The 12768-nt window shown below is 39.2% G+C and overlaps 2 protein-coding genes across 2 annotated transcripts in view; both read left to right on the top strand.

Moving 5' to 3' along the window:
- Positions 1-12768, top strand: part of KMO (kynurenine 3-monooxygenase) — a 50180-nt gene that overhangs the window by 15868 nt on the left and 21544 nt on the right. The window contains 4 exon segments of the mRNA XM_033200121.1: positions 2454-2523; positions 4236-4333; positions 5513-5602; positions 9802-9850. Coding sequence (XP_033056012.1) covers positions 2454-2523; positions 4236-4333; positions 5513-5602; positions 9802-9850 — 307 coding nt within the window.
- On the top strand, positions 2822-4059 carry LOC117076522 (histone H3.3A-like). Its single transcript, XM_033200122.1, has one exon. The coding sequence runs from the start codon at positions 3117-3119 to the stop codon at positions 3525-3527; it is 411 nt and encodes a 136-aa protein (XP_033056013.1). The 5' UTR covers positions 2822-3116; the 3' UTR covers positions 3528-4059.

The following is a 12768-nucleotide window of genomic DNA, read 5'->3' as shown; positions in this document are numbered from 1 at the left end:
TGTGGAAAATAAATTGGAAAGAGACAAGATGAATGCTGGTAGAATACACAGAAAATTTGATATTAGTCAAGCATAATGATTCCAATAACTAGAGGCAGAAAGGTGAAAATGAAAAGAGATGAGTAGATGGAAAAACATTTTTAGGTAGAATTGGCAGAACTGGGAATAGAGTATCAAGGAGAGATGGTGACTTCTAGCTTTCTAGTTTGTGCAACTGGATGGATGGCATATCATTCACTTACATAGGGAATATGTGGAGAGAATTGATGAGATGGGAGGGGATGATCGCAAGTTTCAATTCGGATCTGTTGATTTTGAGGTGCTTTGAGACATACCAGAAGCTACATCACTTAAATATTTGTATGCATGAGCTCGAAAAACAAATCTGGATAGGAGATATACATTTTCATATCATCATGGATGGAGAAGACAGACTTGGATGGAGATTTGAGAAACTCCAATATTTGTCTGTCTTTGCAATGGTGAAAGAGGAAAAGTGGGACTGGCCAGAAATGTATGAAGAAAACCAGAAAACGAGAGAAGGTTAGTGTTTCCAGAAGGTCTAGTTAACGGTATTGATTACTGTTGAAAATTCAAGTATGATAATTATATACAGATGACTTTACCAAATACAAGTTGCTAGTGATGAGGTAGTAAACTACCACAACCTATATAAAGCTACTGGGAAGACAACATTATAAAGCTTTAAGAAGACAATAGATCAGAAAAAATTCTTTATGATCTCAGAATAGGCAAAGATCTCTTGAACAAGACATTTGTAATTGCATTAAAAATAAAATGACAATTGTAATTGCATTAATAATAAAATAAAAGATGGATGAATATGGTTACATTAAAATAAACAGCTTCTCATCCTCAAAACAGACTATAGCATTTAAGAAGCAAGGCACAGAATGGAAGAAGATATTTTTCATATTTAAAAATGACAAAGACTCTATATTCAGACTCTACGTACAACTAAAAAAAGAAAAGAAAAAAGAAAAAGAAAGAAAAGAAAAAAGATAGGCAACCCAATAGAAAATGGGCAAAAGACCTAAACAGACGCTTGGTAAAAGAAGAGATCCAAACAGCCAATCAATATATGAAAAAGTGCTCACTGCACTCCAGCCTGGTGACAGAGTGAAACTCTGTCTCAAAACAAAACAAAACAAAACAAAAAAAGTGCTCAACTTCTTTAGTAATTAAGCATATGCAAATTAAAACTACCTTCCTCTCCAACTTACCAGGTCACACCCTCCCATTCCACAATAATGAAAAGTTTGAGAACATCAAGTGCTGGCAAAGATAAATTCTGAGAAGCTGCTGGTGGGAAAACACATTATGAACAAATTTTGAAATAGTTTTGCATCATAAAAGTAAAGGCACATAAACTTTTGACCAGATATTCCATTTCCATGCATAGAACCCTCGAAAAAAATATCATCATATATGTACCAGAATTCCTGCACATAAAAAAGTGTTCTTTGAAGCATTGTTAACATATTCCCAGACCAGAAACAACTGAAGTGTCCTTTGACAGTAGAATGGATAATCTGTGATCTTTCATGTAATGAAGAATCACACAGTAATAAAAAAAATGGATGGCCTTAAGTTTACATGTAATCATGTAAATGATTCCCATAATGTTGCCTTAAAGAAGCAAGATGCAAAAACAAACAACACACACACACACACACACATACATACACACACACACACACACACACCACACACACGGTAATTCTAACTATATGGTTAAAAAATGGGTAAATGGCTGGGCACAGTGGCTCATGCCTATAATTCTAGCACTTTGAGAGGCCAAGGTGGGAGAATCACTTGAGCCCACGAGTTTGAGACCAGCCTGGGAAGTATAGTGAGACCCCATCTCCAAAAAAAAAACTTAACAAAATTTTAATGGGTAAAATTAAAGTATATTGCTTAGAAATATGTACACCTAAAGGCTAAAATATAAAAAAGCAAGAATGGGTTATCATGAAAGTCAGAATAATGTTTACCTCTTTGTGAGAGGAAGGGGACTATAACTGGGGAGGAGGTGGGGGGAGTTTTGGAGGAATGACGCTATTCTACTTTTTGACCAGAGTAGTGCTCATAATGGATGTAAGGTTATAAAGAATTGCTTTCTAATTATTCTGTAAGCTATATATGTTTTATGTTCTTTCTGTTTGAAAATTACCTCACTATAAAAAAGTAAAAAAAAAAAAGACTTCTAAAATTTATTACTTAATCTTGAATAAATATTGCTATTTTTGCCATTGATACTTTTCAGCAGAAATTGAGTAAATCAATGTGATAAATGAGGCTAGTAAAATATGACCACACATGATGTGAGGCTAGTAAAATATAGCTACACATGATGCTTCATTTTGCTACTAAAAATTCCCTATATTTGTGGAATCAGATAAGTATTTAATTTTTTTTTTGTTAATTTCTAGGTTGGCTCATTACAAGCATGCTTTCTTGCAAAGAGGAATTTCCAGATTGATGTATATGAAGCTAGGGAAGGTACGTCCATGGTGAAAAATGCAGGATGAAGGCTTGGCATCGTGGCTCCCGGCACTTTGGGAGGCCAGGGCAGGTGGATCGCTTGAGGCCAGGAGTTTGAGACCAGCCTGGGCAACATGGCAAAACTCCATCTCTACAAAAAATACAACAGTTAGCTTGGTGTGGTGGTGTGTGGTAGGAGGATTGATTGAACCCAGGAGGCGGAGGTTGCAATAAGGCAAGATTGTGCTACTGCGCTCCAGCCTGGCTGAAGGAAGGAAGGAAGGAAGGAAGGAAAGAAGAAAGAAAGAAAAAGAAGGAAAGAAAGAAAGAGAAAGAAAAAGAAAGAAAGAAAGAAGGAAAGAAAGAAAGAGAGAAAGAAAGAAAGAAAGAATGGAAGGAGGGAAGGAAGGAAGGGAGAGAAAGAATTAATTGCAGGATGTGGTTCTAATTCTTTGACTTATTTTTCTTTAGATTTTCTGAACTTAAAAAGTTTCTTTAATAAAACAATGTTTTTAGAAAAACTAGTTTAAAAACAAAAAACAAAAAACACCCTCTCGCTCGCCGAGCTCCAGCCGAAGGAGAAGGGGGGTAAGTAAGGAGGTCTCTGTACCATGGCTCGTACAAGGCAGACTGCCCGCAAATCGACCCGTGGTAAAGCACCCAGGAAGCAACTGGCTACAAAAGCCGCTCGCAAGAGTGCGCCCTCTACTGGAGGGGTGAAGAAACCTCATCGCTACAGGCCTGGTACTGTGGCGCTCCGTGAAATTAGACGTTATCGGAAGTCCACTGAACTTCTGATTCGCAAACTTCCCTTCCAGCATCTGGTGCGAGAAATTGCTCAGGACTTTAAAACAGATCTGCGCTTCCAGAGCGCGGCTATCGGTGCTTTGCAGGAGGCAAGTGAGGCCTACCTGGTTGGCCTTTTTGAAGACACCAACCTGTGTGCTATCCATGCCAAACGTGTAACAATGATGCCAAAAGACATCCAGCTGGCACGCCGCATACGTGGAGAACGTGCTTAAGAATCCACTATGATGGGAAGCATTTCATTCTCAAAAAAAAAAAAAAAAAATTCTCTTCTTCCTGTTATTGGTAGTTCTGAACGTTAGATTTTTTTTTTCCATGGGGTCAAAAGGTACCTAAGTATATGATTGCGAGTGGAAAAATAGGGGACAGAAATCAGATATTGGCAGTTTTTCCATTTTCATTTGTGTGTGAATTTTTAATATAAATGCAGAGGTGTAAAGCATTAAAGCAAGTTAAAATGTTTCAGTGAACAAGTTTCAGCAGTTCAACTTTATAATAATTATAAATAAACCTGTTAAATTTTTTCTGGACAATGCCAGCATTTGGATTTTTTTAAAACAAGTAAATTTCTTATTGACGGCAACTAAACGGTGTTTGTAGCATTTTTATCATACAGTAGATTCCATCCATTCACTATACTTTTCTAACTGAGTTGTCCTACATGCAAGTACATGGTTTTAATGTTGTCTGTCTTCTGTGCTGTTCCTGTAAGTTTGCTATTAAAATACATTAAACTATAAAAAAAAACACCAACTATCTAAATTTAATTTAATATAAATTTACTGCTATTAGCATTTTCTTTACAAGAATTAAGGTCTTTAATTTCGTTCTGAATGAACCAATTGTTCAGGTGCGGTAATTTTGCTTATCCTGGACTAGGATATAAAGAATGTGTAACATGGAGTCTGCTTCCAATGTCTCAGATCCCCGAGTGGCTGACTTCACACGTGGAAGAAGCATTAACTTAGCCCTTTCTCATAGAGGACGACAAGCCTTGAAAGCTGTTGGCCTGGAAGATCAGGTACTTAATGTATCTTTCTTATAGAAGATAATACCTGGTATTTTTCAACAATTGCGTGGATTTGATTTCATCCTGGCTTAAAAAGTACCATTTAATACCAAGAATCTCTGCATGAAAACCCATTCTACTAAAGCTTTTAATATTTGAAATTTGGCAAAAGGGTGAACATTGGACACTCGAGGCACCCGAGGGGGCCCCTGCAACCGGATGATTGCTTCCGATACTGGGTTCTCAACAGGATGGTGCATCACTGCCTGTAGAAAGTGAAAGTCAAGATGGCATCCAGGATAAGAGGAGCCAAATTCCTTTTTTTCCCAATTGCGCAGGCCCATAATCTCTTATCTACAATTTTACACTCCAAAAAACTCTGAAAATAGAAAGCTTCTCATCACTCATTGAGTAGCAAAACCTGACCTGACATGAGACTCTTTGCAGTCTTTTAAAAATCTCATTTAGCATAAATATGTTTTGCTACAGAAATTTTGTGTTTGATTATGGGATGGGTTTATGTGATATCCAGCATATGGGTACTACACTACTTTCTAAAATTGAAAAATTCTGAATTCTGAAACCATGAAGCCCCATGGGTTTGGATAAAGAATGGTGGGCCTATAGCAGATTTTCATCATATGAGCTTAACGTTGTAGAACTTTTCACTGTCTACGTGTAACTTGGTAATATAAACAGACATGATATATGTATTTTTCTTGATACTACTTTCAGTGACAATGTGTCTTTGAGCTGATAGTACAAGTAAATATGAGTGCTATTTGCATTCCTATTGTTTTCTCCCAGATAGCAGCAGCCATGTGTAAGAAAACACTTTGCATTGAATGTTAGGAGCCCTGGGTTTTACTCCTTATAATCTCCCTTTTTGTCATGATGAGAAAATCACTTAACCTCTGTAACAACAAATCACTTTCCTCAATCTGTGATATTTGATTTAGATCAGATAAATTTTAAGCCAGTTCTAAGATCTAAGATTAAAAAAAAAACTAAAAGCTTCATGATCACCATTTTCATTGAAGGAGTTTCTACCACGTTGGGCTTCTATGGTCTTTCACAATTTTTAAAATGTCTTGGAGAATACTTGAAATTACATTTAAAAATCAACTTCTATCTTTCTCGCATAATGCCATGTTACTGTCATTGAACTCAATATTTCTGGTTTCATTTCAGATTGTATCCCAAGGTATTCCCATGAGAGCAAGAATGATCCACTCTCTTTCAGGAAAAAAGTCTGCAGTTCCCTATGGGACAAAGTCTCAGGTAGGTTTACCCCGGAGATCATTGTTTGTGCACTGATTATAAGGAAGTCAACGTCTGGAACTTGCCTCTTGCTTGATGGCCCCTCTCTCTCCAGTCCTATCTCTTACATTGCTTGGCTTAGTCTAGACCCCAGGAATACAGATACTAGTTAGCAAGTTTATTCAGAGGAAATACTCAAAACAAGCCCCAGACCAGAACAAACATTCAAAAAGAATTAGCTGTTACTGTTCTTATTGTGCCGTTTCTTGCCTTTGTGCTGCCCTGCTACCTAGGACACCCTTTCCCTCTTTTCTCCTTTTCAATTAGATGGAGAAGATGACTATGTTATTTGTCGTCAAGCATAATGTACAAGAACAATCTAGAAGCTTTCATGATGTTGTTACCCTTCCCTAACTCACCGTCTTGCTCAAAATTGGGCTTATAATAGAATATATAGAATGATCCAGAAATGCCTTCAGTACTACATGATTTCTGAAACAACAGAGGCCAGATAAAGATGGAGAGTTTATGAAAGGAGACTCATTATTCTGCTGTGTGCTTTCCTTATCTTTCACACAGTAACACACAGAACAGGGGGAAATATGTATTTCATCTAATTAGACCTTCTGATTCTGTTCTTGAGAGATAATGAATGCACCAAACATCCATCGACAAGAGAAAAACTCCAACTTGCTTTATTTTTATCCAGCTATGCCTCCTTTTATGAAGTGCAGAGTCTGAGTGAGATTCATATTCTTCGAAGTCTCTGACCCTCAGCAGAGCTGTCCTTGAAAGTAGACCCGTGCTTCTCAAACTCACCCGGGATCCTGTTAAAATGCAGAGTCTGACTCATTAGGACTGGGGTGGAGGCAGAGGTTCTACAGTTCTAACCAGCTTCCGGGTGTTTATTTGTTTCACTGAGTTGAGAGTGAAATCAACGTAATCGTCTCACGGTTCACTTGTATTAACAAGGAATGTCCGGAGGAAGGCCAAGTCACCATAGCAGTCCCCGCTTCAGAGACTGAACCAGTAATGTATCCATAGATAAGATACGGTTCAGATATCAGAAAAGCTAAATGAGGAGAGGGACTTGGACTTGACACCATCACCCCCACCACCGTGTCTGTGTGTGTGTGTGTGAGCGAGAGAGACTGCGTGCATACATTCCCCAAGAGAGTGAACGTGTTCCTGTGAGTTCCCATTTTGTGGCCTTCAATGCATTACAAGGAGGAAATGGCCCCTCCCGCATCATTCCTGCTACTTCTCAATTCTTAAGAACTGAGTTTATGCAAAATTTACAGGGACCCCACATACTTCAGTTTTTCTTTACCATCACTTTTATATCGCGGTCAAATATGGCGGCCTCCTTGCCCTTTAAGAACTGCATAAAATTGCTTTACCTGGTCAGTTCCACAGCCTGTGGGAGCACAAAGTCATTCCCATGACTCTGGGATTTCTTCATATCCCCGGGGAGCCCACCTTCTCTAGGCCTTGCAAAGTGTTAAGATTATAGGCGTGACCGGGCGCGGTGGCTCACGCCTGTAATCCCAGCACTTTGGGAGGCCGAGGCGGGCGGATCATAAGGTCGGACGATCGAGACCATCTGGCTAATATGGTGAAACCCCGTCTCTACTAAAAATACAAAAAATTAGCCAGGCGTAGTGGCGGGTGCCTGTAGTCCCAGCTACTCAGGAGGCGGAGGCAGGAGAATGAAGTGAACCTGGGAGGCGGGAGGCAGAGCTTGTAATGAGCCGAGATGGCGCCACCGCACTCCAGCCTGGGCGACAAAGCGAGACTCTGTTTCAACAAAAAAAAAAGAAAGAAAGAAAGAAAGAAAGAAAGGAGGGAGGGAGGGAGGGAGGGATGGAGGGAAGGAAGGAAGGAAGGAAGGAAGGAAGGAAGGAAGGAAGGAAGGAAGGGAAAGAAAGAAAGAAAGGGACATTCTGGTGTTCCTGCAGGGCTGACAAGTCTATCAGTTCCCAGTTGACTGAGGTGGAAAGAAAGTATCTTCCCCATGTAAATTAATCTTCATAATTTGGTAATCCCAGAACTTTGGGAGGCCAAGGTAGATGGATTGTTTGAGCCCAGGAGTTCAAAACCAGCCTGGGCAACATGGCAAGACCCTGTATCTACATTAAAAATTTAAAAATTAGCCGGGCATGGTGGCGGGCGCCTGTAGTCCCAGCTACTTGGGAGACTAAGGTGGGAAGATCACTTGAGCCCGGGAGGTTGAGGCTGCAGTAAGCCATGATCACGCCACCACACTCCAGCCTGGACAACAGCAAGACCCTGTCTCAAAAATTAAAAAAAAAAAAAATTAAAAATTAAAAATCCTTTATTATTTGAATGTTTCCTAACATAATTTAAATAACAAATTTGATTTCTGTTGAAATACAGTCTATTAATAACCTAGCTTTGAGGAAGAGAATGAAGATGTTTCTGTTCATTTTAAATTATACAAAGACAGGAATTTCCTCTTCAGTCATTGCCGCTGACCAAGTTATTTTTACACCAAGTATAGATTTAGCTGCTAATGTATACTTCTATTTTTGGATGAGGTGAAGATTCATAAATTAGTATATATGTGTTAAAAATATTTGCTATGTCCCATAATTTGGGAAATTATACGCTTTAAAATTTTAAGGAAAAGATTCACCATGAATTACCAGCTTGCATTATGACTTTAATGGGCCCCAAGTGGCACTTTGGCCTCCATGGGTTCCTTTTCTAGAAAAATAATAAATACTAAAAATTAGATTTTATGGGTTCATTGGTATAAAGATTAATAAAATCCATGCTGGATTTATTATTACATATTTGTTATTATATAATACTTAACATTTTTCTTTTTTTCCTTTTCTTTCTTTCTTTTATTCCTTTCTTTCTTTTTTTTTTTTTTTGAGACAGAGGCTCACTCTGTCATCCAGGCTGGAGTGCAGTGGTGCGATCTCGTTTCACTGCAACTTCTGCCTCTCGGGTTCAAGCAGTTCTCCTGCCTCAGCTTCCTGTGACTACAGGCACGTGCCACCACGCCTGGCTAATTTTTGTATTTTTAGTAGAGACGGGGTTTTGCCATGTTGGCCAGGTTGGTCTTAAACTCCTGACCTCAATTGATCGGCTTGCCTCAGCCTCCCAAAGTGCTGGGATTACAGGGATGAGCCACCATGCCCGGCCACTTTTTTCCTGATTTAAAAATAAACTAAAATTTATTTAGTTTTGATTTTAGTTTATTTTTAAATCAGTAGGGAAAAAGTGATTTATTATTTTTAAATCAGTAGGGAAAAAGTGGCCTGGTGATGTGGCTCATCCCTGTAATCCCAGCACTTTGGGTGGCCATGGTTGGTGGATCACCTGAGGTTAGGAGTTCGAGATCAGGCTGGCCAACATGGCAAAACCCCATTTCTACTAAAAATCAAAAAAAAAAAAAAAAATTAGCTGGGTGTGGTGGCGGGCACCTGTAATCCCAGCTACTCAGGAAGCTGAGGCAGGAGAATCACTTGAACCCGGAAGGTGGAGGTTGCAGTGAGCTGAGATCTTGCCATTGCACTCCAACCTGGGCAACAGAGCAAGACTCTGTTTAAAAAAAAAAAAAAAAAAGTATTGTAGGCCCATAGGCACTGTGCCTACCTTGCCTCAGGAGAGGGTCAGCTTTGCTGAATTGTCCTATAAAGTTAGAAACAATCAATACATGTTCCATGCAAGGACTGGTCCTATTCCTATCAACCTTCATCCCTACCACAACCAACACACACACACACACACACACACACACACACACACACCTTTTACATTGAAATGAAAGCCTTCAAAGTTGTCTCTTCAGGAGATAACACTTTGATTCTAGTGATACTGTCATGACTGAAGTTTTTCTAAGAGCTCAATTTGGAGACCTAAGCTGAAAATATTACATTTATGATTTGTTTTTGATATAGAACTCTCTTGATGAAAATTATATTTTAGCTACAAGAGAAGGATTTGATTTTTAAAGTATTAAACTTTGAAAAAGCCTAAGCATAAACTTGGATATTGTATTATATGTGTTTGGCTAAAGTGTTCTTTTTTAAACAAAAAAAACAAAGGTCACTTAGCGAAATGGTTACAAAATTAAGCTTGCAACCCTCTGCTAAATAATAAATATGTTTTATTGCTGAGTGAATAACTTAGAATTATATTTGCCTATTCACCAGAAACAAACAGTATCTACTCTACTTTTCTTGCAGTATATCCTTTCTGTAAGCAGAGAAAATCTAAACAAGGATCTATTGACTGGTAAGTCTAATGTTTTGATTCACCAGTTGTCATTTTGAGTAAAGCACATGACACTAATCTTGTCATATGATTTACTGGATTTGTTTGCTGCTCCTTTTCATGGGTTATGAAGAGCAAGACTACGTACATTACAAAGTCCTTCTTGAAGTTAGGTATGATAGCTCGTGCCTGTAATCCCAGCACTCTGAGAGGGTGAGGCCAGGATCGCTTGAGCCCAGGAATTTGAGACCAGCCTGGGCAACATGGAGAGACCTTATCTCTACAAAGAATGAAAAATTCGCTGGGTGTGGAAGCGTGTACCTATAGTCCCAGCTACTCAAGAGCCTGAGGTGGAAGGATCACTTGAGCCAGGGAGGTCGAGGCTACAGTGAGATGTGAGCGATGTGACTGCACCACTGCACTCCACCCTGGGCAACAGAGGGAGACCTTGTCTCAAAAAAAGAAATAAATAAACGAAATCCTTCTTGAAAATATCAATTGCCTAAAGTTTTTAGAGATGAGGTCTTGCTGTCACCCAGAGTGGTATGCAGTGGTGCAATCATGGCTCACTGTAACTTTGAACTCCTGTGCTCAAGCTATCTTCCCACCTTGGCCACTCGAGAAGCTGGGACTACAGGCACATGCTACCACATACAACTAATTTTTTAATTTTTTTTAAAAGGCAGAGTCTTTCTATGTTGTCCAGGTTGGTCTTGAACTCCTGACTCAAGTGATTCTCCCACCTCAGACTCCAGAGTAGCTGGGATTACAGGTGCTAGCACCCACTTCACTGACTATCCTCTGAACTGAAATCATTTGTTTAACACATACTGAATCCCCATGGCCTCCTAGGCACCGAGTGAATGAGTGTTCACACTGATGAAGAACTCACACTCTAATGGAACGATAGATAAACTCAAACAATTCGCAAAGTGATACAATTAGATTTGCCTTTTGGGCCAGGCGCAGTGGCTCACGCCTGTAATCCCAGCACTTTGGGAGGCTGAGGCAGGTGGATCACAAGGTCAGGAGTTCAAGACCAGTCTGGCCAATATGGTGAAACCCTGTCTCTATTAAAAATACAAAAATAAAAAAAAAATTAGCTGAATGTGGTGGCACATGCCTGTAATCCCAGCTACGTGGGAGGCTGAGGCAGGAGAATTGCTTGAACCCAGGAGGCAGAGGTTGCAGCAAGCTGAGATCATGCCACTGCACTCCAGCCTGGGTGATAGAGGGAGACTCAGTCCCAATAATAAAATAATAATAATAATAATAATAATAATAAAGATTTGCCTGTTAGAGAGATGAAAAGCCGTAGTGTGAAGACTGAGAAGGTGTTGCAATCTTCAAGGCGTTTCCATAATCTCTGGGCACAAAAGGGCCCAAGAATAAAGCAATAGTAATGTGGTTAGAAAGTAAGGTGTAGATTCATGGTATTTGTAACAGAACAAATCGATAGATAGGGGATATAGAAAGTTGAGAAAGAGAAAGGTGTAAAATATAATCCTAAAGTTTTAAATTTGTGTAACTAAAAAAGGCCTACCTATTCACGGAAAAGCCACTGGATTAAAAATTAAATTTGTAGCTTGCATAGTCAATCCAATCACACTCCACGTATCCCTTACTAAGTTTAAGCCTACATTGTAGTTGCTTTTCCTCCCTTCAGCATTTGTATTAAACAGATTTATTCCCAGCAAAGCATGCCACTTAATATTTCTACTGTCTTTTAAACTAGTCCCTCGTGATGGAGCCCAGTAGACTCTGATTTTTAAATAGAGGCTGTACATGATTTACCTTTGTTTCTCCACAATCCCCTCAATATATCTACTGAATGTAACTGAATCTAATGGGATTAAACTGGGAGGGGAGGGCTATGAGAAATTTCACTTTAGTTGATTCACCAGATATAAGAAAGAGGGTTTAGTATTATTATTAATTGTATCTCTTTAGTTATATTTGTCAGACTGCCTTTTGGATGGGTAGATGGGTGGAGTGGAGGCAGTTTGCTAGGTATATCCAGGTTGATCTCAAGAAAGTAAATGAAGCAGCCAGGTGCAGTGGCTCACATCTGTAATTCCAGCATCTTGGTAGGCTGAGGAGGGAGGATGGCTTGAGCCCAGGAGTATAATTGCACCACTGCATTCCAGCCCTGGGCCACAGAGCAAGTCGTCAACTCGAAAAAATCAAAACAAAACAACAACAAGAAAAACCCACAAAACAGCTGTTACAAAAAGCAGTATAGCAGACCTATGACACCGTCTTTCTAAAATCCTCTCACTTTATCAAGATAAAAATAACAGCAAACATTCATTGAAGCACCAAGCTCTATGTTAAGTGTTTTACATGCATAGATTTGCATAACCCTTCCAACAACCCTATGAGGGGGAAATTACTTTTATTTCAGTTTCACAGATGGTGAAATGGAGGCTTAGAGAGCTTGGATCACACCGTTAATAAGTGGTAGAATCTGGATTTAAATTTGAGTCTGTTTATCCCAAAGTCCATGCTTTTAACTATTATGACTTCTGCCTCCGATATTATATATTAAACATCTGTTGATACTAAGGAACTTAAAACATGGGAAAGGTACAATCTTAGTGTACACAGCAGAAGTTCCCCAAATTGTTTTTCATTAGGAATGTGCTGCATGGCACACAATTTCATAAATGCCATAAATACATCAATAAAATGAATGCTGAATCTCTTCACTCTTAAGCTTTGTTGGGCATATAAAGTTCGTTCTTTGTTTACGGGGCATCAAATGTGGGAGGTTTTCGTTCCACATATTTAATCAATTATAAATGCTCACTTCTCCCTAACTGCACACCCTTCCCTCTGAAAACATTGTCTTTTCATGATTTCCTTACCTCGGCATTTCATGCGGGATTGTTTCACGGTTCATCCGCTGTTCTGTGAGATGTTAATAATTGTTAAGCCAA

This window comes from Trachypithecus francoisi, unplaced genomic scaffold, assembly GCF_009764315.1.
Source record: "Trachypithecus francoisi isolate TF-2019V2 unplaced genomic scaffold, Tfra_2.0 Lachesis_group5, whole genome shotgun sequence".
In the NCBI taxonomy this organism is placed as follows: domain Eukaryota; kingdom Metazoa; phylum Chordata; class Mammalia; order Primates; family Cercopithecidae; genus Trachypithecus; species Trachypithecus francoisi.
Note: the sequence above shows the minus strand (reverse complement) of the source record. Positions and strands in the feature narration are given on the sequence as shown.

Bases quoted from the DNA above. Each gene is read 5' to 3' on its own strand.
- LOC117076522 (XM_033200122.1), top strand. From the start codon at position 3,117: ATGGCTCGTACAAGGCAGACTGCCCGCAAATCGACCCGTGGTAAAGCA.